Source organism: Chanodichthys erythropterus, chromosome 13 (genome assembly GCF_024489055.1).
Source record: "Chanodichthys erythropterus isolate Z2021 chromosome 13, ASM2448905v1, whole genome shotgun sequence".
NCBI classification, from domain to species: domain Eukaryota; kingdom Metazoa; phylum Chordata; class Actinopteri; order Cypriniformes; family Xenocyprididae; genus Chanodichthys; species Chanodichthys erythropterus.
In genome coordinates, this window is record NC_090233.1 from 11,364,020 (window position 1) to 11,387,194 (window position 23,175).

A 23,175-nucleotide genomic window follows, 5' to 3' on the forward strand; every position below is an offset into this window, starting at 1 on the left:
ATAAGAGTCAGCAAGAAATTTTGCCCCTTATCTTTTTAAACTGCAACAGAATCAGATTTGACAGTGACGGAGTTAAAGTCAGTGTTACCATGATTCATCAGCCAGTTATCTTTATTTCATGAAACATTCACTGTTTTATTCATTTATTATATACTATATACTTATATGTTACAGAACAATACATTTCATTTGGTTAATTTTAACTGATCATTTTCATTGCATTAATTTCAGCATGGAATTACTTTTATGTCTTCAATATTAAATGTTTATGGGTCTTTGTTATTTTCAAGCACTGTACAATCGTGAATGAAATTGCCGTGGTGTTAGAAGATGAGGTAGACATTAAACGTTTGGTCATGGCATTTTCTGTAATACAAAATCTTTACTTTGGGTATGCCTTTTTTAGGCATTTTAGGCACATTTTATGGGAATGCTAAGGGGTTTATTTGCTGCCTTAAAGGATTAGTTCACTTCTGAATGAAAATTACCCGATCATTTACTCACCCCCATGTCATCCGAGATAATCATGTCTTTCTTCAGTCGAAAAGAAATTAAGGTTTTTAAGGAAAACATTCCAGGATTTTTCTCCATATAGTGGACTTCACTGGGGTTCAACGGGTTGAAAGTATTCATATTTTTGAATTTACAACTTTCATAAAATCACAAGTTGTAACCACGCCACACTTTTAGAGTTCTTTTGTTAAATACCTTGTGTCAGGCTTACAAATGCAAAATACCATTTTTCAAGTGTACATCTCCTCTTCAGAAATCACACATTTCTTCTAAATGTAACAGAGTCTGTCAAAAATTACACTTGAAGGATTTGGACACGTGAGAGTTTGCAGGAGGGGCTCTGATATATGGACTGTGCTCAGGAACTCTGGGGCGACAGCACTCACACACTACAACCACACCTTCACACACCGCCTGGAATCTACACATACAGGTAAGACACTTCATTTCTTCAGGAAGATGCTGTGAATAATGTGAAGATCGAGTTAGCTCCGTTTGAATATTTGGCAAAGGCTTATTCAGTTTTGTGTGCTTCACAGTCATAGTTAGGATAGTTTAAGGAGACGCATTGTGTTTTTGTTTAAGAAAAGAGTGAATACAAACACATTTTAATGTTTCATAACTGGTATAAATTCTGTAAAATTCTTAAACTAAAATTATTTTAAAAAAAAAAGCCTTTTAGGATAGAAATGTAGTTTACATTTGCTGCCGAGTTCACAAGTTCCCATTAGGAACACATACATTAGTCTGTTCACGAGAACATCATAAAAGCAAGATAAGAGTATTTACCAGATATTGCGTGCCTATGAGGGAAGGTTTGAGATAAGTTATATGACTTTTGAACATTAAAAATCAGAGGATTGTAATGTAAACGATAAAAGTTCAGGTGAACCGGTTTTTATTATGCCCTGAAATGTTCAGCCTCTTTCCAAATGAAATTATACACAAACTCTAAGCATATGTTTTCAAAAAAAAGTTTTTCCCTGTAGCCTTTAATTAATGTTTGTAATATATTTAGTCATTGTATAATTTTTCCCCTTCATCTCCTCTCCTTTTTTTCCTGTTCTTTTTTTTTTTTTTTTTGTCATTCTTGTTTTTACTTTCTTTATGGTTTATGCTTTTTCTTTATAGTTTCTGCTCTGACCTATAAAGTACTTTAACCTGCATTTTATGTATGAAAGGTGGTATACAAATAAAATGGATTATTATTTTTATTATCTCCTGATAACGGAAGCACTGTGTAAGTGTAAGTCTTCTGCAAATGAATGAAATAAAAAAATGAATGGTTGAAAATGTATTTAAAATGAGCTTACTTAAAATGAGCCCGTTAACTGTCAAGTGTCCCAGTAGCAGGGCAGTTGGCGTGCTTTTTTATTGCCTTTATCCCTATCACCCTTAAATTTGTAACACAACTTGGTTAGACATATGGCTTTTATTTTCTAGCAAATATATATATATATATATATATATATATATATATATATATATATATATATATATATATATATATATATACAGTGGCATGAAAAAGTATGTGAACCCCTTGCAGAATCTGTGAAAATGTGAATTATTTTAATAAAATTAGAGGGATAATAAAAAATGCATGTTATTTTTTGTTTAGTACTGTCCTGAGTAAGATATTTTACATAAAAGATGTTTGCATTTAGTTCACAAGACAAAACAATAGCTGAATTTATTAAAAATAACCCCATTCATAAGTATGTGAACCATTGATTCTCAGTACTGTGTGTGGTTACCTGATGATCTACGACTGTTTTTTTGTTTTGTGATGTTTGTTCAAGAGTCTCTTGTTTGTCCTGAGCAGTTAAACTGAGCTCTGTTCTTCAGAAAAATCCTCCAGCTCCTGCAGATTCATCAGTTTGAATCCAGCAGTGACTGTATGATTTTGAGATTCATCTTTTCATACTGAGGACAACTGAGGGACTCAAACACAACTATTAAAAGGTTCAAACATTCACTGATGCTCCAGAAGGAAACACGATGCATTAAGAGCCGAGGGGTGAAAACTTTTGAATTCAAATATCAAGGTAAATTGTACTTAATTTTTCTGCCGGGAAACATGAAAGTATTTTCTGTTGCTTCCGAAGGGCAGTACTAAATGAAAAACAATGATATTTAAACAAAATAAGAATCCTGTTCAAAAGTTTTCACCCCCGACTCTTAATGCATCATGTTTCGTTCTGGAGCATCAGTGAATGTTTGAACCTTTTAATAGTTGTGTTTGAGTCCCTCAGTTGTCCTCAGTATGAAAACACGGATCTCAAAATCATTCAGTCATTGCTGGAAAGGGTTCAAAAATGCAAAAATGCTTGAAAACTGATGAATCTGCAGGAGCTGGAGGATTTTTCTGAAGAACAGAGCTCAGTTTAACTGCTCAGAACAAACAAGAGACTCATGAACAACCATCACAAAACACAAAAACAGTCGTGGATCATCAGATAACCACACACAGTATTGAGAATCAATGGTTCACATACTTATGAATGGGGTTATTTTAATAAATTCAGCTATTGTTTTGTCTTGTGTACTAAATGCAAACATCTTTTATGTAAAATATCTTACTCAGGACAGTACTAAACAAAAAATAACATGCATTTTTTATTATCCCTCTTATTTTATGAAAATAATTCTCATTTTCACAGATTCTGCAAGTGGTTCACTTACTTTTTCATGCCACTGTATATATTCAGTACATTTGCTTTAAAGTAAATTTAAACTTTCAGAATGTTTTTGCACTTTCATTTTGGCTTTCATTTCATAGCACTGTTAATTCTGTTAATTCATTCAAAAGAATGAATAAAGAAAGATAAAATATGAATAAATCACTTGCATTGTAATAAAATAGAGAGGAAACTCTACGTGCAACGAATGTCTACTGTAGGCGAGTTGTGCAACTTTATTGACGTGAAAACAAATACAAAACGTGGAAAACTAAACTTAAATCATGAGTTGATGTGAAAATAAACATAATAAACAGGAACATGGACATGAACTTGACCTGGACTCATCAGATAGCAGGTTACATCAACAAAGCTAGACAAAGGAACAATGAAACATGAGGGCTATATGTATACAAAGGCTGTGTCCCAATTCAGAGGCTGCTTCCTTCGAAGGACTCGGACTTCAAAGGCCACGCCTACTGACTGTTCTTGTTGCCTAGCAACTGTGACAGCTTTTTTTTTTAAGTTATCTTAAACTGTCTGAAAACAGGATTCAAAAACTGTCTAAATATGTTCACCATGGTCCATTTCTGCATGCAATAGAGTAAACTATATATAATCGCATCTTAGTAAGATACGTCAACATTTGAGTTTATTCATTTTTTTGTTTGTTTGTTTACATTAGATATTTGAGTAAGTTGAAACCCAATACTTATGTAAAAATGTGTAATTTGGAAGTCATCACTGGTGCACAGTGAATTATGGTGTAGGCAAAGCTGCGAAGGATCTCTCTGTTGTATCCTTTATTTCACGGGAAATGAAGGACGCATTTGGCAGCCACATTTGAAGAAGCCTTCAAATTGGGACAGCTTTTGTAGCGCCACTGTGACGCAATCAGCCTTCGAAGGATGCAGCCTCTGATGGGACGCAGCCAAAGACTAATGATTAACAAGAAACACATGAGCATGATAAAGTCAATGAGCCAATGACAAAACAGAACACATGACCAGAGCAACCATTCAGAACATGACATGTGCGCAAGGGAAGTGCATGCAAGAGCAGGAAACAGGAACCAAACTACAAAATACAAGACATAAAAGCATGAACATAAAACAAAACCACAAGGAATAGTTTACTCATTTACTCACCCTCAAGTTGTTCCAAACCTGTATGAATTTCTTTCTTCTGCTGAACAAAAAAAGAAGATATTTTGAATAATAGAAGTTGATGGACCCCAATGACTTCCCTAGTATTTTTTCCCCATACTATGGAAGCCAATGGGGCCCATGCATCAATTCTTTGGAGAATTTTCATTTTTGGGTGAACTTTCCCTTTAAGGCAATGCATGTTTATTTGTATTACGTTTCACAGACAGTGCTTTTAGAGCATAAACTGATCATGTTTAAACATTATTTATAAATTATAAAAAAAATGAACAGATAAAAATGGATTTAAAAGAATGAATAATAAAGAAAGATGATTAATTGGAGAATGCACATCTGTTTCTCTTAAATATATCTGTTGTTAACATAATTCTAAAGAATGATAGACATGCTGCATGTTTATTAGATAATCACCTATATTATTTGTCTCAGGATGTTCTGCAACAAGGTGCTGTCCTTTTTGAAGAGCCTGTCGAGGCGAAAGCCACTGGAGCCCGATGGTGAAGAGTCCAACTTTAAGCGTTGCTTAACCACACTCGACCTAGTGGCCCTCGGGGTGGGAAGTACACTCGGGGCTGGGGTCTATGTCCTTTCTGGAGAGGTTGCCAGAACAGTGTCTGGCCCCAGCATCATCGTGTCATTCTTCATTGCGGCAGTGGCGTCTGTGTTTGCGGGGTTGTGCTATGCAGAGTTTGGCGCCAGAGTGCCCAAGACAGGCTCTGCCTATCTGTACAGCTACGTCACCGTCGGAGAGGTGTGGGCCTTCATCACCGGCTGGAACTTACTGCTGTCATACATCATAGGCAAGAAGAAACATTTCATGCCCAACATTAACTGAGCACGGATTCTGGGAATCATTATCATGATGTGTCCTTCCGCCTTGATAAGACACTTGACAGGGCACTTCTTGTGTAGCTTTGATATACTTTGAGTATCACAAAATATATAGACATAATATTGCAGAATCAATTGGGGCTGCATTTCCCAAAAGAATTGTAAACCTAAAATAGGTTGCAGAGACCTCACAATGCTTTTGGGAAACTAACTCATGTTTTCCACAAGCATCCCACAATCATTTTAATCAGGGATATTAATCAAGATTTATTTATTTCATGACTCACTAAATGATTATACCCATAATTGTATGGTCAGTAAACTTGCTTATCAAATGTCCCTATGAATGAATTTCTTAATCTGAATGACTTTATGACAGGCACATCCAGTGTGGCCAGAGCATGGAGCGGCACTTTCGATGACTTGATTGGAAATAAGATCGCCAATTATTTGAGTGAAAATACACCAATGAATTTACCTGGCCTTGCTCCCTATCCAGACTTCTTTGCTGCTGGCCTTATAATGCTTTTGGCAGGCAAGTACGATTTACAGTACATTTATTGTAGTGTCATTAAATGGGCTATGATAACAGTCAGATTTGTGTTAATTCTTGTAATTTCTCAGGTATCCTTGCATTTGGGGTGAAGGAGTCTGCCATTGTCAATAAGATCTTCACAGCTATAAATATGGTAGTTCTGGTTTTTGTCATCATTGCTGGGTTCATCAAGGGTGACCTTGGAAATTGGCAGATAACACAGGAGGACATTTTGAACTACACAATAACCACGTATGTTGCTTTATGAAATTTACAGAGCATTTGTGGTCATGGTAAAACTTACAGCTGCATGTTTTAGGGACTGTTTACACGACAGTTTTCAACTAAAAACTTAAAACTTTTTATGCGTTTTGGCTGTTTATTTACATGACAACAGAGTTTTGGGGGCCATGAAAATGTAAGGTTTTAAAAAAACGATTTTCAAACTGCAAGTTTTTTAAAACGATACTGTTATCGTGTCCATGTCAACTACAAAAAAACATGTAAACTTCATCACAAAATGAGCATGCGTATTATGTGTGTTAAGTCTATAGGCGCGTAGTGCTTCTTTACAAAGTGACACTGCCAACTACTGGCCTGGCATGAATAATACAGTGTTTTTAGTCGTTTTCAATGATCTGTCTGAACTGGAATCGTTTCGACAATGGTGTCGTCTGCAAAGGAAAAACATTTCCTCTTTTAGCACATCGTTGTCGTGTAAACAGACCCTTAGATCTATGACTTTGCAAAAAATGAAAAATTGAGATACTTTTGAACTTTTGAATCTTTTTTTTTTCAATTTAATTTGTTTGTTTTTAATTACCGCACCATCTACTATGTTAAAAATAGTTTTAACATTGCTTTTTTTTCTTTAGAAATCTCTCAGTTTCAAATGAAACTTTATCCAGTTTTGGATCTGGAGGATTCTTTCCCTTTGGTTTTGACGGAACGTTGGCTGGAGCTGCTACCTGTTTCTATGCCTTTGTGGGATTCGACTGCATTGCAACCACAGGTACTTCATCAATAGAGTGAAACAGGCCTAATCTGGTTCTGGAAGCAAAATCTCCATTCACTTTCTCCATAGGGAAATTGATCTAGGATCTATTGACAGAAATGCAATATTTTACATAACTGTGCTTTCAGTGGTGTATAAAGACCTTACATAATGAACCGTTATGATTTTATTACCTTAGAATGAGCCATTTCTATCTACGCCGTGGGTCCGCTTACATGTTTTGCGCCGGCATGTCCTAAACGGACTAACTGCTCTATTTGCTTGACTGGGTATTGGGTTAGATTCCCGCCTAAAGTATTGCAGTCACGGAGCAAAAATTAATAAGCATGAATCAAAAATTTAGAAACACATGTAAAAATATATTGCACAAACTGAAACAAATAATGCAAAATGATCAGAATGGCAAAGAATGTGGTCAAGGATAAAACTTTAATAAGCGTGAATTGAAAAATTAAAAGTGCAATAAAAAAAAAATTACAAGCATGAATTAAAACTTTAAACACATTAAAAACTATATTGCACAAATCTTAAACTTGTGTTTATGTGTTCTTTAAAATTGTTTTCCTTGCTTTTATTACTCTGTACTTTGTGCTCTCTCACATTTTCTGCTCATATTTTCCTCTTATTTTACCCTGTATGAGTGTTTGCATCAGTAGCCATGAGTCGCATTGAAGTGATGTCTTCTCCCGTCCAATCTAGAACTATTTTTAAGCACAATGCTAACGGTCTAATCAGATTCAATGAACTATGCTAAGCTGTGCTAAAAGTGGTACCGCCAGAACCGGAGATCGGCTGAATGGATTCGAAAACGGTAAAACTCAACTGTTTAACTCTAGGGGAGTTGGAAAATGAGCCTATTTTCAAAAAAAGTGGAGTGTTCCTTTAAGCCTGCCCTAATTACATGAAACTCAAACTGCAACATTTGGAAAAGCAAGAGCGGAACGTGAAAAGAAGAGCAAAGAGAAAAACACCACAAGCATACAAAAGAGTAAAATATGAGCAGAAAATGTAAGAGCACAAAGTACAGAGTAATAAAAGCAAGGAAAACAACTTTTAAGAACACATAAACACAAGTCTAAGATTTGTGCAATATAATTTTTAATGTGTTTAAAGTTTTAATTCATGCTCGTTATTTTTTTAAATGCGCTTTTAATTTTTCTATTCACACTTATTATATTTTTATCCATGACCACATTCTTTGCCATTCTGATCATTTTGCATTATTTGTTTCAGTTTGTCCAATATATTTTTACATGTGTTTTTAAATTTTTGATTCATGCTTATTAGTTTTTGATCCGTGACCGCAGTACTTTAGGCGAGAATCTAACCCCATAGTATGGCTACTCTCTAAGACGACTACATCTTCGTCCTGTGTTGGACACCATAGCTTCTCTATATTGCAATTCGCAACTTCACTGCTAGATGCTGCTAAAATTTACACACTGCATCTTTAAAGTAGAGCTGCATGATTCTGGATAAACTGAGAATCATGATTTTTTGTTTCAAACTAAGATCACGATTCTCTCACAATTCTGAAAAGACAACTAAACAAAATAATGTCATTTACTAGAGGTTCTGACAAAGCGTTAATTGCTGTAGTCTATTTAAAATGTTTAATTAATCTGAATTGTAAAAAAAAAAAAAAAAAATTTGAAAAATTTGAATGAATGATTCAATGACTGACTGCTTCACTTGTATCATTACTGGATGAATCAGTTTTTGAATGAATCTCTTGAATGAATGATTCAATGAAAAATACAATTGTCGTAACAGATGCAACCAATACAAACGTTACTTGAAGCACCAAGTTACTTTCAAAAGTTTACATTTGCCAAATCATGCCAAAAGAGCTCTTTAGGGAAGCACTCTCATGAAGCGCCGCAAATGACTTAAAGGGATAGTTCACCCAAAAATGAAAATCCTGTCATTATTTACTCACCCTTGTGAGTATTTGTTCCAAACCTGTATGAATTTCTTTCTACTGTTGAACACAAAAGAAGATATTTAAAAGATTCTTCAAAATATCTTCTTTTGTGTTCAACAGAAGAACGAAACTCATACAGGTTTGGAACAAAATGAGGGTGAGTAAATGATGACAGGATTTTCATTTTTGGGTGAACTATCCCTTTAAGTCATTCGCGGCGCTTCATGAGAGTGCTTCCCTAAAGAGCTCCTTTGGCATGATTTGGCAAATGTAAACTTTTGAAAGTAACTTGGTGCTTCAAGTAACGTTTGTATCGGTTGCATCTGTTACGACAATTTGTATTTTTCATTTTTCTTTTGTGGGTGAACTTTAATTGAGTATGTCTCTCTATGCTCTCAAAATACTTAAATATTTATGCATATTTTGCAATAAACTTAAAATACAGTGTTTGTATAGATATAATCAACAACGTTTTGTATTTCTCCATTTTTTTTAATTCAATATTGTAGAATGATTCATGAGATTGTAGTTCTTTTTAGTTCTAAAGCCTTTATACACTGTCTTTTTGTCCAATTTTCAAATATTTTTTTGCTTCAAATCAAAGTTTATAAGTTTATATGCTTTAAAAAAGATTTTTTGAAACATAATGCATAGCAGGAAACATTTAGTCTAAATAATTTCAGTACTTGTATTTTAAACCTGTCTCTTGTTTCTAGGTGAGGAGGTACGAAACCCTCAGAAGTCTATCCCTATAGGAATTGTGGCTTCTCTTCTCATCTGCTTCTTGGCTTATTTTGGCGTTTCGGCTTCTCTCACCCTCATGATGCCCTACTACCAACTAAGTGTTCAGAGTCCCTTACCCGTAGCCTTCACCTATGTGGGCTGGGATCCTGCAAAGTATGCTGTGGCTGTTGGATCTTTGTGTGCTCTCTCAACAAGGTACAGCAACACATATGGCCTATAAAGCACTTACTACACTAGACTCATACTCTTAAGACTATAAAACAGAGCATTGCGTGATTAGTAAGAAGATAGTACAGATGCTCATGAACTAAAAAGGAAAGTGTGTCCATCAGTTTGGTAAAATTAGCATCATAAAGACAAATGTAGTATAGCTAATGCAGGACTCTATGACTGTCAAACACAGTTGTCAAGGATGGATGTTGATGTAGGAAACGTCAAAACAGAAGTTAATCATTTAACACATGTGGTGGAAATCCAGGTTGATCAGGTTCTCTATAGGAGATACATTTTTAACAGCTTAGTTCTTTAAATGTATATATAAATTAAACTCGGCATGAAATGGAGGTTGCCGTAGTTTTTTCTTCCCTATTGTCAGATATATCCAAGTGAAAAGGCTTCTCTAACAAGAAAAAATGTTGGACGGGATCACAGGAATTGATTGGATGATTGTGGTTTGCTATTGGTGGATCTTAATTGAGTGACAGGTTGCCCCGCCCTAACGCCAGAAAACACATAATCAGAGAAGAGATGTCGCTGTAAATGGCAAATTATTCTGATTAAAGATTATGAGGACACATGAATTTAAAAAATACATACTGCAATATTACATTAAAAACAAAAATAGTCTATTTTGATTACATTGTGACTTCAAAGAGGACCTATTATGCCCCTTTACAAAGTCTTGATTTTGTTTTTGTGGTCAACTAGAATAGGTTTTCATCCTTGAATGTCCAAAAAATACATTATTTTAATTTTCACATATCCCCTGTTCTTAGTCTATCAGTAACGCTCTGTTTAATTCCTGTCTCTACGAAGCCCCTCCTTCCGAAAAGTGTTGTGATTGGTCACCCGCTCTGAGCATGTTTTCGAAATGTCACGCCCCTTACCACAATTCAACCAGGCCCCGCCCCTTCATTTTGCATATGACTTATTTACCCCAAAGTATTTCGCCGGCCCAGGATGCCAGTTGGCGGAAAACACATGAAGCGAATTGCAGCCATGGAAGCCAGCGAACAAACTGGGTCAGAGATCGCAGACCTAAAAAGTCTCAGCATCCATCTAGAAATTTCTCTGAATGGGAGCATATTAAAACACGATTTCAACTTAACATAAATCAATAAATTAACTAATCAACTTACAGTGTGTAAGTCTCCTCGCCTTCCAATGTCAACTGGGCTCGCTCCTGTTGCGTGTCCTCAAACTGGCAACTCGTGTGAGAGTCAAGTCTGAGGAGGAGGGGGCGGGGCAAACATTATTTTGAATTTGGACTGCAGTACCCATTTCAACCACTAGCTGTCTTTCTTACATACCGCACACTTAAACAAACTTGCAGCTGAACTTGACAGTCAGTGATCACCATGCAACATAATGAGAAAACAGCAGCATAACACATGCCACATCAGTTTGAATGCACAACTCTTTTAGCTGTTATGAGTTATTTTACTGAAATGTACAAAACTGTAAAAGAAAATGCCAAGTTAAACTACTGTAACATCAGTGTAATGCACTTTTCTTTACTATTCAACAGTCTGCTGGGATCCATGTTTCCTATGCCCCGTGTGCTATTTGCTATGGCCAGAGATGGGCTGCTGTTCAAACCACTGAGTATCATGAGTTCCAGACAGAGCCCTGTCATCGCTACACTTGCTTCTGGAGTAGTAGCAGGTAATTCTGTTCGAGAACACATCCTAGTAATACACCATGATGATAGTAACTAATTTAAGTGACATACTGTAACTGTACCTTAGACAGCGTAACTACTACACCAGAGAAACGTTTAGGTTATCATGAAGGGCTATCCCAATGGCCACTGCAAGTTGAATACTTAGAAAAACAAAAAATACTCTTTTGTTTATTATAGTACATGTAAATTTGGTTGTCTTAAAGGTTTGCCTCTGAAATTCTAAGAGTGAACTGTTTGTGATTTTAGCAATAATGGCGCTGGTGTTTGACCTGAAGGCTCTAGTCGACATGATGTCTATTGGAACGCTCTTTGCCTACACCCTCGTTGCCATCTGCATCTTAATTCTTAGGTAAGACACAGATAAAGATTCATATAATATAAAGAATAATCTATGGATAGTATCATACATTTTACAATTGTTTTTTATAGTTTTTTCCTGAAGTACCCACACAGATATTACAAAGCACACAAAAAATACATTTAACCCTGTAAATTCTTACAAATAATATTTTTCATCATCAGGATTAAAATACATCAGGATTTTATGGCTCATATAGTATGATATAACGTGAATATGTAACTCAGGAGGAATAGACACCTCAGTTTTATTAAAAGGCCCAAACTGAGCAAAAAATATGCAATTTGGTGCAGTTGTTGGTGCACTCTGCCCCTTTAATTGCTAGTAGTAAAGTGCCCTTTGGATCGTATTGTGGTGCCCCCCTGTGCACAATGTGCAGTGCTCAGTAAACCATTGCATTATATCCAGCAGAGTATGATGTAAATTACTAGCAATAGTAACAGATGTGCAATAAAAGTAACTATTTTTGTCCATGCAGGTACCAACCAGAGCTAGGCGAGATCAGTGAGAAATCACAAGTCCAGAAGTGGAATCCTTTTCGCCCCCCTAAATATGCTTCTGCCACAAGTTCTAAAGCTGTGTCTCTGCTGACAATACTTACCAGTGAGTTTCAGCTTTTATCATTTCATGCTTGTGCAGTGATGAGTATGTGTACAATTTTGTTGAGTAAGTGTAGCTAATGCTTCCTTAAAATCCTCCTGGCATATATCCTTCTTCTCTCTTTCTCACATCTTGTCAAAGACAGGAATCATTTAGACCTATTTACCTAAACGAAGAGCAAAGGATGCCCATTAGTGATTTATTGTGTATCTAGAAGAGCTATCATTCTTGTACAATCACAAAAAAGCTAGAAAATGTAGTTTAGTCGCACAAGCCTGTCAAACCAGCTATACCTAACTTTATCACTTATCAGTAGTACACAAAATGAGTACAAACTAAATTGTTCTTTTTTAAGATTAAAGATCTTTGCACGTTCTGAAATCCACATCCGAAATTTTCGCACATTAAAAAATAAATACAACCTCACGTTGTGTCACTCACCTTTACACACTGCCTCCGAAACTTTTGTATTTCATAAAACATTTGGATCAGGTTCAATTTTCTGTGGTTTTATATGCATCCGTGGCACGCATTTTGAGAGACGTTTTGACAATTAAGAGCCACCGTACAAGTGAACGCCAAAATCCCGAATGCCATCTGACAAGTTGACCCACTTCGTCTACAGCACAAACAAAGTGCGGAATACAAAGAGACAGAATATAAAGACAGATTGTGCCAGTATCGCTAGCAAAGCATCAAACTGAGCCACTGACATCCTGAAGTAAACTCTGAATTGCTCTGGATAATCACGCAGCTCTCTACACAACCTCAGGATTGGATGGACCAAATATTTCCTCTTTAAATCATGCTCACTGCTTGAAGACTCCATTTTGTATTGTTTTGCAGATTTTTTCGCAATGAATTCATTAATATGCATCGGACTCAATATGCAAGGTCTCTGTGGTTGACACATTTTCAGGATCACGAATACAAAAAAACGCATACAAACATTTCGGACTCAGAGTGCAAAGGCCTTAATACCACTTTGCTTCTGCCATAATTCTTTGAAAAAGTACCTTGTAATTAATAAAAATTCCAAGCTTAAAGAAAATTCTAAATAATTAGTTTTCTGGTAATTATGACTGTATAGTAGACTGTATTGTGTTAAATTTGTAAATATAATCATTTTGACATAAATGCATAAACAGAATGATATTGTCCACTAGTGTGGACGTCTATATAATTATTGTTATAGCCAATCAGAATACATGGTGCTTTAAAGAGCTCCAGCATTTAAAGCCGCAGATGACAAAAAGTCTCAGATTACGACTGTAACCCTGGTTCCCTCAGAAGGGGAACAAGACACTGTTGGTTCCCACTGTTTGTGAATCAATACCCACTACGCCATGCTGAGGCAATGCCTGCCTCAATAGGCTGTGAATATGCACGGACATAGCAGGCATAGCATAAATTAACTCTACGGATTACCCAGCCGAAGTCAGAAGCCTTCCAACCCCATGCGCGCATCACATTTGTCTCATATAGTGGCGCTACTCCCTAAGCCAAGACTCCCCGATACTAGGAAAGATCTTCTATGACCTACAGCAAAGGAAGTCCCAGTTGTTACACCTTCCTCCCCCCCTTGCGTCCCCAAAAGCAGAGTTCTAAGGGGAAAATACCCAACATAGTCTCAGCTACGTCAGGGATATCTCATCAGTATTTGACAAGGCTCTTAGGGAGGAGCCTACCACAGGTGAGCGTCTGCTCCATTTTATTGACCCTATAGGTGAGATTAGCTCATACCCTGACTTGAGTAAAGGCAATTCTCTAGAACTCACTATAGTTAATGGCTAAACTATAAATGCTACAATGATAAGGAGGGATGCCACTGGTGATCTGCCTCTACTCATTAGTTTGTAACACTGATCATCCCTATAGAAGCACCCCACCAAAGGGGAGCATATATCCCTTCTTCCAGACCAAACCACATTTGGGGATGGAGGTAAATGAAATGAATTGCCCATTATAGTTCCATTCACCCTGCTCTACTCTAAGGGGTACTTGAACAGCCAACCAAAGGGAACATGCAAGGTGCTAAAATCCTCAGTAATAAGCATACATCCTTACCCTTTACTCAGGAAAGGGAGGCAAATGAGAGCAGGACATAATGTAGTTTGCGCAATAACTCTCCTCACCCATGCTCCAAACCCCAAGGAAGCCTAGAGGCCCTACTTAAAGACCCAAAGTAATTGAGGCCCATACCCAGCTTTAAGTCAAGGCACTCTACCTAAGACCCACTATAGTTAGCGCTCCGTCTTTTTATTTTAGTAATAGACCATAGTATGCGACAGATAACAAGGTAGGATGCTCGCAGGAGAACTTCCTCTACTTATTAACATTAACACTTATTAACCCTCACAGACCCCCAGAAAGGGATATTTCTCCTGAAAGCTGCTGACTGAGATATAGAAGGAACAAAAGGCTCACACACTTCTTTGTTCGACAGCTGAGGAGACGGATTACTAATAACATGCCTCGTTATTAATTATTAATAATGCATCAACTTTCTCTGCATCTAATTCCTAGTCATATTAATCAGTCAGGACAGAAGTGGCCACAGAGCGGTTTGCTGAACCGACATGAAAACAACAGTGACCATGAAACAGCAGGAGAAGCCCAAAAGAGAAAACTCCCGTCAGGATCCTCCCTATGCTCCACCTACAAACCAAGCAATCAATCCTGCTACGCCACCTCGGTGGCCGCAGGACCCAGGCCACAAGGTGCAGATGCTCGACTCTCATCCCTCAAGTGAGAGTCAAGCATTAGTGGAGCTTCCCCCAGTGAACAAATCACAATGAATGCATTCAGCTCCCTTAAAAGCCGAATGCGCTCCATACAAGGGCTAGATCATTATCTTTCTAGAGAGAATCAAGCAATAACAGAGCCTCTAACCACAAATGCACCGCCATGAGTGCCTCCAGCTTCCTTGAGAGCCAAACGCGCTCCATGCAAATGCTAGATTTTCAATCCTCAGGAGAAAATCAAGCAAGAACAGAGCTTCTTATCACGTATGCAATGTAATGAGCGCATCCAGCTCCCTCGAGAGTCGAACATGCTCCAACAGACTCTTATCTTCCACACATATACAAACAAGCGGCTCCTGAAGACAAAAAAAAGCTGATGACGTGTAACTTGCGAGCTGTGTTCGTAATAGCCCCCTATACCCTCATTCACTATTCCCTACATTACTCCACTCATATAGTCCATTTGAAGGAGTGAATGAAAACGAGTGAATGAAGGTCTGCCGCTTTTGCATAGTTTGTGCCTGTTTAGCAAACTGGCTGATTTATCTCTAATTCTGTCATGGAAACTAGCGTGTATAAACCTTATTAAACAATTTAATAATGAATCAAAAAGAAATTTATACCTGTATGTTTACGCTGTACCCACATTGGACCAGCAGTTTGGTAAATGGATAGATGGATGGTTGATTATGCTGTAGGCGCCATCTTCTGGAGAGACTCCTGTTGAGTGTACATCAGTTGTATGCTCGTTATTGCAACGCATTATGGGAGTGGATATTAGTGCTCGATAACGTCCACTATTGTTTTGGACACCACTACAAATGGCTCTCCCCTCAAATAGTATAGGTGGTGATTTCGGACACAGCCACGAGTACTACACGTGTGATGTCATGGACTGCCGTCTGCCTATGATTATTTGAGTTTGTTCACACATGCCTCTGACACCGGTCATGCTGACGGTGTTCCCCGTAGTGCCAGTACCAAGACGCAGTGTTGAAGTTCCACATTTAAAGGGAACTGCAGCAGTACACAGAGCGATATCGTCCGCTGACGTGGACACTCATTTAGTTACCATTATACAGTAGTTATCTTTATAGTTATCGTTCTTGGTACGAACACTTTTTTAAAGGGTTAGTTCAACCAAAAATGAAAATTCTGTCATCAATTACTCACCCTCATGTCGTTCCACACCCGTAAGACCTTTGTTCATCTTCAGAACACAAATTAAGATATTTTTGATGAAATTCGAAAGCTCTCGGACTCCTCCATAGACAGCAATTTAATTACCACTGAAAGGTACTAAAGAATTCGTTATAGTGGACTCAAAAACATCTTAATTTGTATACCAAAGGTCTTACGGGTTTACAACGACATGAGGGTGAGTAATTAATGACATTGACATGAATTAATGACATAAATTTTCATTTTTGGGTGAACTAACTCTTTAATAGATGTGGTTACTCAATGCATATTTCAATATTTCAACACTTCTTATTTACTTTTATTTTCATTTCTAGTTGTGTTGGCGGTTATCCTGAGTGTGATCATCACAAAAGGTGTACCAGCTGGTCTGATTGAGGAGTGGTGGATGATTCTGATTATCATTTTGGTTTTGGTGGGTTTTATCATGGTTATCGTCATTATTTGGCGACAGCCGCAGAATGGGACCAAGGCTGCATTTATGGTAAGTTTTCACTGGGTAAAGAAGGCAACTACATGTTTTAGTTTTTAAGTAATGCATAAAAAAGATGTACCTAGATGTTGTAGAAGTGGTTCTCAACTGGTTTTGCTTCGGAATCCATTTTACATTCAACAACTCAATACAGTACCAAACTTGCTGTAATAAAACGCCATTGATCATCATGCATACTGTAGGTCAAAATTATTAACATGACATACATAAACAACAGCAGAAGAGTGCTTTACAACAATTTACCACAGGAAGAATTTTGTAGTAGTATTAGACATATTACCTACGTGAGTATTATAAGTTACTGATGAATTTTAGCTAAAATTCTAACAAGTTTGATTGGGCATATACAGTCTCTGACGTCAACAGCAAAAGGTCCTTTTGAACAATGAAAATCAATTTGGTTATCAGTATTTTACCTAGTTCATTAGTTTATTTTCCTATCTTAACTAGGCATGCTAATATGGTTAGTGTCAGCTTACTATTTGCATTTAGCTTCTGTTTTTGCATTCTATTTGCATTTTTTCCTGCTGTTTGTGCCACTGTGAAACAGAAGTGTGCTTAATGGTGCACTTATAGTGTACTTCAAATCTTAAAAGTAAACTCTACTTGCAGATATAATACTTTTGAAATAAAAGGCCACTTAAGTGTACTTAAAGAGATTTACTTGCATTACTGCTTGTTAACGAGCTGACCAACATAATAAAACACAAGTATTTGATTATAATTTTAACTGTAGCATGTTATTCAATATTACCTTTTAAAGTATTTTAAGTCTGCTAAATTGTAACTTCATTCTTATGAATGCCTAATCACAAATATATTTAAACACAAGACATAAGCCTACAAGTTTCAATGGAAATGACATTAAAGTATATTTTAATTTACCATAAATGCTTGTCAGTATATTCGGCAATACTCTTTCAAAGAGAACAGAACTTCATATAAACATATAAAGATGTACTCAAGTCCTACTTAAGTGGGTCAAAAAGCACTAAGTTCAACTATAATTGCATTTAATATGAATTTAAATTATAATAGCTTCACATTTAATTGAAATTATTGTCCAAAAACATTATATTCAGTTCACAGTTCAGTGTATTTTTTTTAAAGTATATTATTTCTGTAATAAGTCCTTTTAAATGTGTACATTTCTCACAAGGTTGTCCATAGAAAATTTTGGGTTGCAATCCACCTGTTGAGAACTACTTTTGTTAAGAACAGTTGCCATGAAACTTTTCTACTTTAAAGCATTATTACCAAAAAAATCCCATGTCGTTCGAAACCTGTAAGACTTTGGTTCATCTTCGGAACACAAGTTAAGATATTTTTAATGAAATCTGAGTGATTTCTGTCCCTCCATTGACAGCTATGCAACTACCAATTTGATGCTTCAAAAAGTTGTAAAACTAATCCATATGAATTGAGCGGTTTTTATTAACATTATTAACATTAACATTCATCAACTCACAGAGCAGTTGTGGTAAACGGAAGCTCAAGCATGTTTGATTGACGCATGCAAGAACCAATAGGATTCATTCTCGCGTGTCACACAGCACGTTTGAGCTTCAGCAAGAGGTTTGTTCTCACGTGTCAAGCAGGTTCGGTTAAGCCTCTGTTTGTTCGCTAATCAATGTTTATGGGCCCTATCACCCGGCGCAATGCAGCGCCAGGCACGACGCAAATATTTTTAGCTAGTTTCAGCCCAGCGCAGTTATCATTTTCACGTCCTGCACCACGTTGTTTAAATAGCAAATGCATTGGTGCCCATTTGTGCGCTCATGGGCGTGCTGGCCTGAAAAAGAGGTGTGTTCAGGCACATTGTTGGCATGTTACTGTTTTGAGGCAACTGAAAAAGAATGCGTCATTGACCAACTGAAACCTGGTCGTCAATGGCACAATATTTGTTTTGGTATTTAAAGAATGCGTTACTAATATGCGCCTATATATGCCTATAATATACCTATAGTCAGGTGCACAACGCGCATACACTCTGCTTATATTACGCACACAGCAGCACACAAACATGCCAAATATTAAAAATAAAAGGATTACAATGTAAAAGATTATTATTGTGTGTGTAAAGATAAAAATGCTTTGGGGGAATCCGGCTTGTCCCGTAGATGGTCTGCTCGTACGCGAGGTTAAAGCATACTTGCAAATTCTGCCATGTAAATAGCTGCTTTTAAAGGAATAGGAGATGAGAGTCTGATTGGTTTATTGCACATTATGCCCAAAACACACCCATTACTCATTAAGAGAATAAGGACAACCATTTAGATCATGCGCTGGGTGCGCCGACCATTTTGCCTGTCCTTAAACTAGCAAGAGTATATTCGGACACGCCCTAAGCGCACTTGCGCTGTGCGCTTTAGACCATGCACTAAGATCGTGAAAATAGGGCCCTGAATGTGAATAAGAGTCTAAATTCAAACTGTTCATCATATAGAGTGATCGAGTCTCTTCAGGAAATTTGGACTAAACCACTCAATTCATATGTATTAGTTTTACGATCTCTTTATGAACTTTTTTAAGCATCAAAGTGGTAGTAACAGCTGTCAATGGAGGGACAAAAACTCATTAAAAATATCTTCATTCGTGTTCTGAAGATGAACGAAAGTCTTACGGTTTGAAACGACATGAGGGTGAGTAAATGATGACAGAATTTGTGTTTTTGTTTGTACTATCCTTCAAGGCTGCTTTGGTCTTCAAAAACATTCTCACATTTTTTTAGGTCCCACTCCTGCCAATACTTCCTATTTTCAGTACATTCATCAATGTCTACTTAATGGTCCAGCTGGGAGGTGAAACATGGATTCGCTATGCAGTGTGGATGGCAGTGGGTAAGACAACATGACTATTTACAGTATATACAGTACAGTCCAAAAGTTTGGAACCATTAAGATCTGCTCACCAAGGCTACATTTATTTAATTAAAAATACAGTAAAAACAGTAATATTGTGAAATATTATTACAATTTAAAATAACTGTTTTCTATTTGAATATATTTGACAAAGTAATTTATTCCTGTGATCAAAGCTGAATTTTCAGCATCATTACTCCAGTCTTCAGTGTCACATGATCCTTCAGAAATCATTCTATTGAATTCTGCTGATCTGCTGCTCAAGAAACATTTAATGTGTACAATTGTACAAAATATTTGTGTACAATATTTTTTTCAGGATTATTTGATGAATAGAAAGTTCAAAAGAACAGTGTTTATCTGAAATCTAATCTTTTGTAACATTATAAATGTCTTTACTGCCACTTTTGATTGATTTAATGCATCCTTGCTGAATAAAAGTATTCATTTCTTTAATTTCTTTTCAAACAAATAAAAATAAAAATTCTTACTGACCCCAAACTTTTGAACGGTAGTGTATAATGTTACAGAAGCTTTGTATTTCAGATAAATGCTGTTCTTTTGAACTTTCTATTCATCAAGGAATCCTGAAAAAAAAAGTACACAACTGTTTTCAACATTGAAAATAATCATAAATGTTTTTTGAGCAGCAAATCAGAATATTAGAATGATTTCTGAAGGATCATGTGACACTGAAGACTGGTGTAACGATGCTGAAAATTCAGCTTTGCATCACAGGAATAAATTACTTTGTCAAATATATTTAAATAGTACATAGTTATTTTAAATTGTAATAATATTTCACAATATTACTGTTTTTTACTGTATTTTTAATTAAATAAATGTAGCCTTGGTGAGCAGACGAAACTTCTTTTAAAAACATTAAAAATCTTAGAGGTTCCAAACTTTTGGACTGTACTGTACATACACTGTCAGTTAAAGGTTTGGACACACCTGACTTAGATTTGTTTCTTTGATTATCTTAAAAATCATTTGATCGAAAGGCTTATGCATAATATGTGCATAATATAATATACTGTAAGTTATATAATCCACTGTATTTGCAATAAATAGTATTTTTTTTCTAAACATATGTGTATATACAGTATATATATGTATACTTGCTGAAGTATAATTGTCTTTCCTAATGAAACATAGGCTTGCTCATCTACTTCTGTTATGGAGTGCACTTCAGTGTACAGAAGAAACGAAATCAGTTTCCCAAACACCCCATCCATGTTGAGACAATTGATGCCAAAATGGAGGACGAGCAAAGAAAAGGATCCATTACACCGAAGCTACAAACCAAGTTTTAAAGCCAACATTAATGTCTAGTGCTTTGCAACTGAGACAACTTTTTTGTACTTAAATTTGATTATGAGGATGAATTTGTAACACAAATTATAAAACAAAATGTTTTACACAGATGATGACTGAGACTGAGTACACTCTCTTTGTGATAAAAGTCTGAACCTATATTATATTTTAGTATTAGTACCTTTGAGAGTACTGCCCCAGTGTCAGTTGTTATTATTATATTATATATTTATTGTCATTGTTACTAATCATAAAGCCTATAGATAACAGAAAATCTGGTAGCACTATGCATCAACCCATGACATTTCTCTTTCTTTGTCGCCGCTGTTACGTTCAATGTTTGGCTTTTGAAGATCAATGCAAAAAATGTACATACATGTCTTTAGCTAGCTAATTTCATTGCAGCACATCACATTATTTATAGCTCTTGTGCTTTGTGACAAGAATATATTTTCTCTTGTAAAAAATTATTACTATGATTTTATTTTTCTGTGTTCTTCCAGTTGAATTATTGAGCTTGAAGAGGGTGTATAAGTGTAAACACAATGAAATACTGAAAAAGACTGTAAGAGAAATGTCTTCATGTGGCTCTGCTGTGAGTGTGACCTGCTCTATGCAGCATAAAAACTTTTTCCAGGCTTCTGTTATGAGTTGTCTTTTCTTCCATCTGAGTGCCATTGAATAGCATATTGATTTTTTTTTTTTTTTTTTAATAGCTTTCAACATGCTATCCAATGTTAAGTATCAGTATATGCATATGCAACATGTTGGATGCAGAAAACAACATCACTAACCCTAAAATGTCCATAAAGAGAACATGCAACAAAGGAATAAGGCCATGTTATTGCAATATATACTTAACACAAATGCAATAGCTTTTCATAAAAGCAAGATGACAACATGACAAGTTATAACCGTAATTAAACTAAACTATACCTGCTCTATCTTCATGCAGCATATATTCTCTGGCTCTGTAGGATCTTACAACAGTTCCCACATGAGCGATTTATAGATTATCATGACAGAATATGCTAATGAATGACTTTAAGATAGTTAACACCACATCAGCTACATAAATTCATCAACTAACCATTCAGAAACGTCCTGTTGCATTCTACATGTTGTCACTTCTTCTTGAGTCTCTCATTGTCCGACTCCGGTTTGAACATAAAAGGCTGAACAGTTTCTGACATTTTCAGTGATTCTGCGTGAAGTAATCGGAGCTGCTAACTAGGCCTGCACGATTCTGGGAAAATATGAATCAAGATTTTTTAGCTAAAAATTCACATACACACTCTGGCGACACCAGAGACTTATTTTACATCTTGTAAAGTGGCATAATATGACCCCTTTAATGTCTTTTAAATTACATAGTTCATATACTAGTATATAACTGAAGCTATAGGTTGTATACTAGCATAAGCTACATTGCTATTATTGTGTTGAATTAATATTAAAAGGATAGTTCACCCAAAAATGAAAAATTCTGTCATAATTTACTCACCCTGAATTATACTAATTATATATATATATATATATATATATATATATATATATATATATATATATATATATATATATATATATATATTACACATGCTTTTTGATTACTAAAATCAAAAGTCCAGAAAAGTTCAAACGAAAAAGAAAAAAAAAAGGACTTTGGGAAAAAATAAAACGGATTTCCTAAAACATGCAATACGCAGCAAGTGCTATTCCTTTCCTTGGGAATAAATCCTTTTAATGGTAGAAAATGTAATTGAGTAGCCTAATACCTTTTACAATCAAAAAGAACTAAACCAGGAGCGAGAGAGCAGCTCAACTGGACTATGTAACTCAGGAGAAGATGAGGGTGACTTGACTGGCCTAACACAAAAGAGTAAGTAGACAGAATTAGAAAGTTATATATAAATATGTATTATAATTATTTGATTACTATTGAAAATTATTGCTAGTCGCTGGATTTTGGTATGAACATGCACTTGCATGATGCACCTGTGTATCTTCACTCAAACTCATGCTCCCTCTGTCTGAGAAACACCCATGCTCTGAAATCGATGGTAAAATCTTTTTGGTTCTATGGACCCTTTATTCCTAAGAAGCAGATAGGAAGCAGCACCACTACTTGGTAAAATATGGGTGAAAAATGCTATTTAAATAAAGCTTAACTTACTTGATAAACTCCATCGTCATCGTGTTTTGGTTATTGGTGCGCCAACCTTTCTTTGACCCCCTGTCCTCCTGCCTCTGTGGCTGTGCTCCGTGCGAGCGATAGGTGGCGCTATTTGCA

The 23,175-nt window shown here is 36.1% G+C and overlaps 1 protein-coding gene across 1 annotated transcript; it reads left to right on the top strand.

The window, feature by feature from the left end:
- Positions 1-885: 885 nt before the first annotated feature.
- LOC137034062 (cationic amino acid transporter 2-like) lies at positions 886-21,518 on the top strand. Its single transcript, XM_067406658.1, has 12 exons — positions 886-946; positions 4,790-5,160; positions 5,571-5,726; positions 5,816-5,978; positions 6,602-6,738; positions 9,382-9,604; positions 11,157-11,293; positions 11,559-11,661; positions 12,149-12,273; positions 16,532-16,698; positions 19,439-19,547; positions 20,727-21,518. The coding sequence occupies exons 2-12, from the start codon at positions 4,791-4,793 to the stop codon at positions 20,882-20,884; spliced, it is 1,848 nt and encodes a 615-aa protein (XP_067262759.1). The 5' UTR covers positions 886-946; position 4,790; the 3' UTR covers positions 20,885-21,518.
- Positions 21,519-23,175: the final 1,657 nt, after the last annotated feature.

Coding starts and splice junctions, on each gene's coding strand:
- LOC137034062 (XM_067406658.1), top strand. CDS start 4,791: ATGTTCTGCAACAAGGTGCTGTCCTTTTTGAAGAGCCTGTCGAGGCGA. Junction 5,161..5,570: donor ACTGCTGTCATACATCATAG/GCAAGAAGAAAC, acceptor ACTTTATGACAG/GCACATCCAGTGTGGCCAGA. Junction 11,662..12,148: donor ATCTGCATCTTAATTCTTAG/GTAAGACACAGA, acceptor TTGTCCATGCAG/GTACCAACCAGAGCTAGGCG.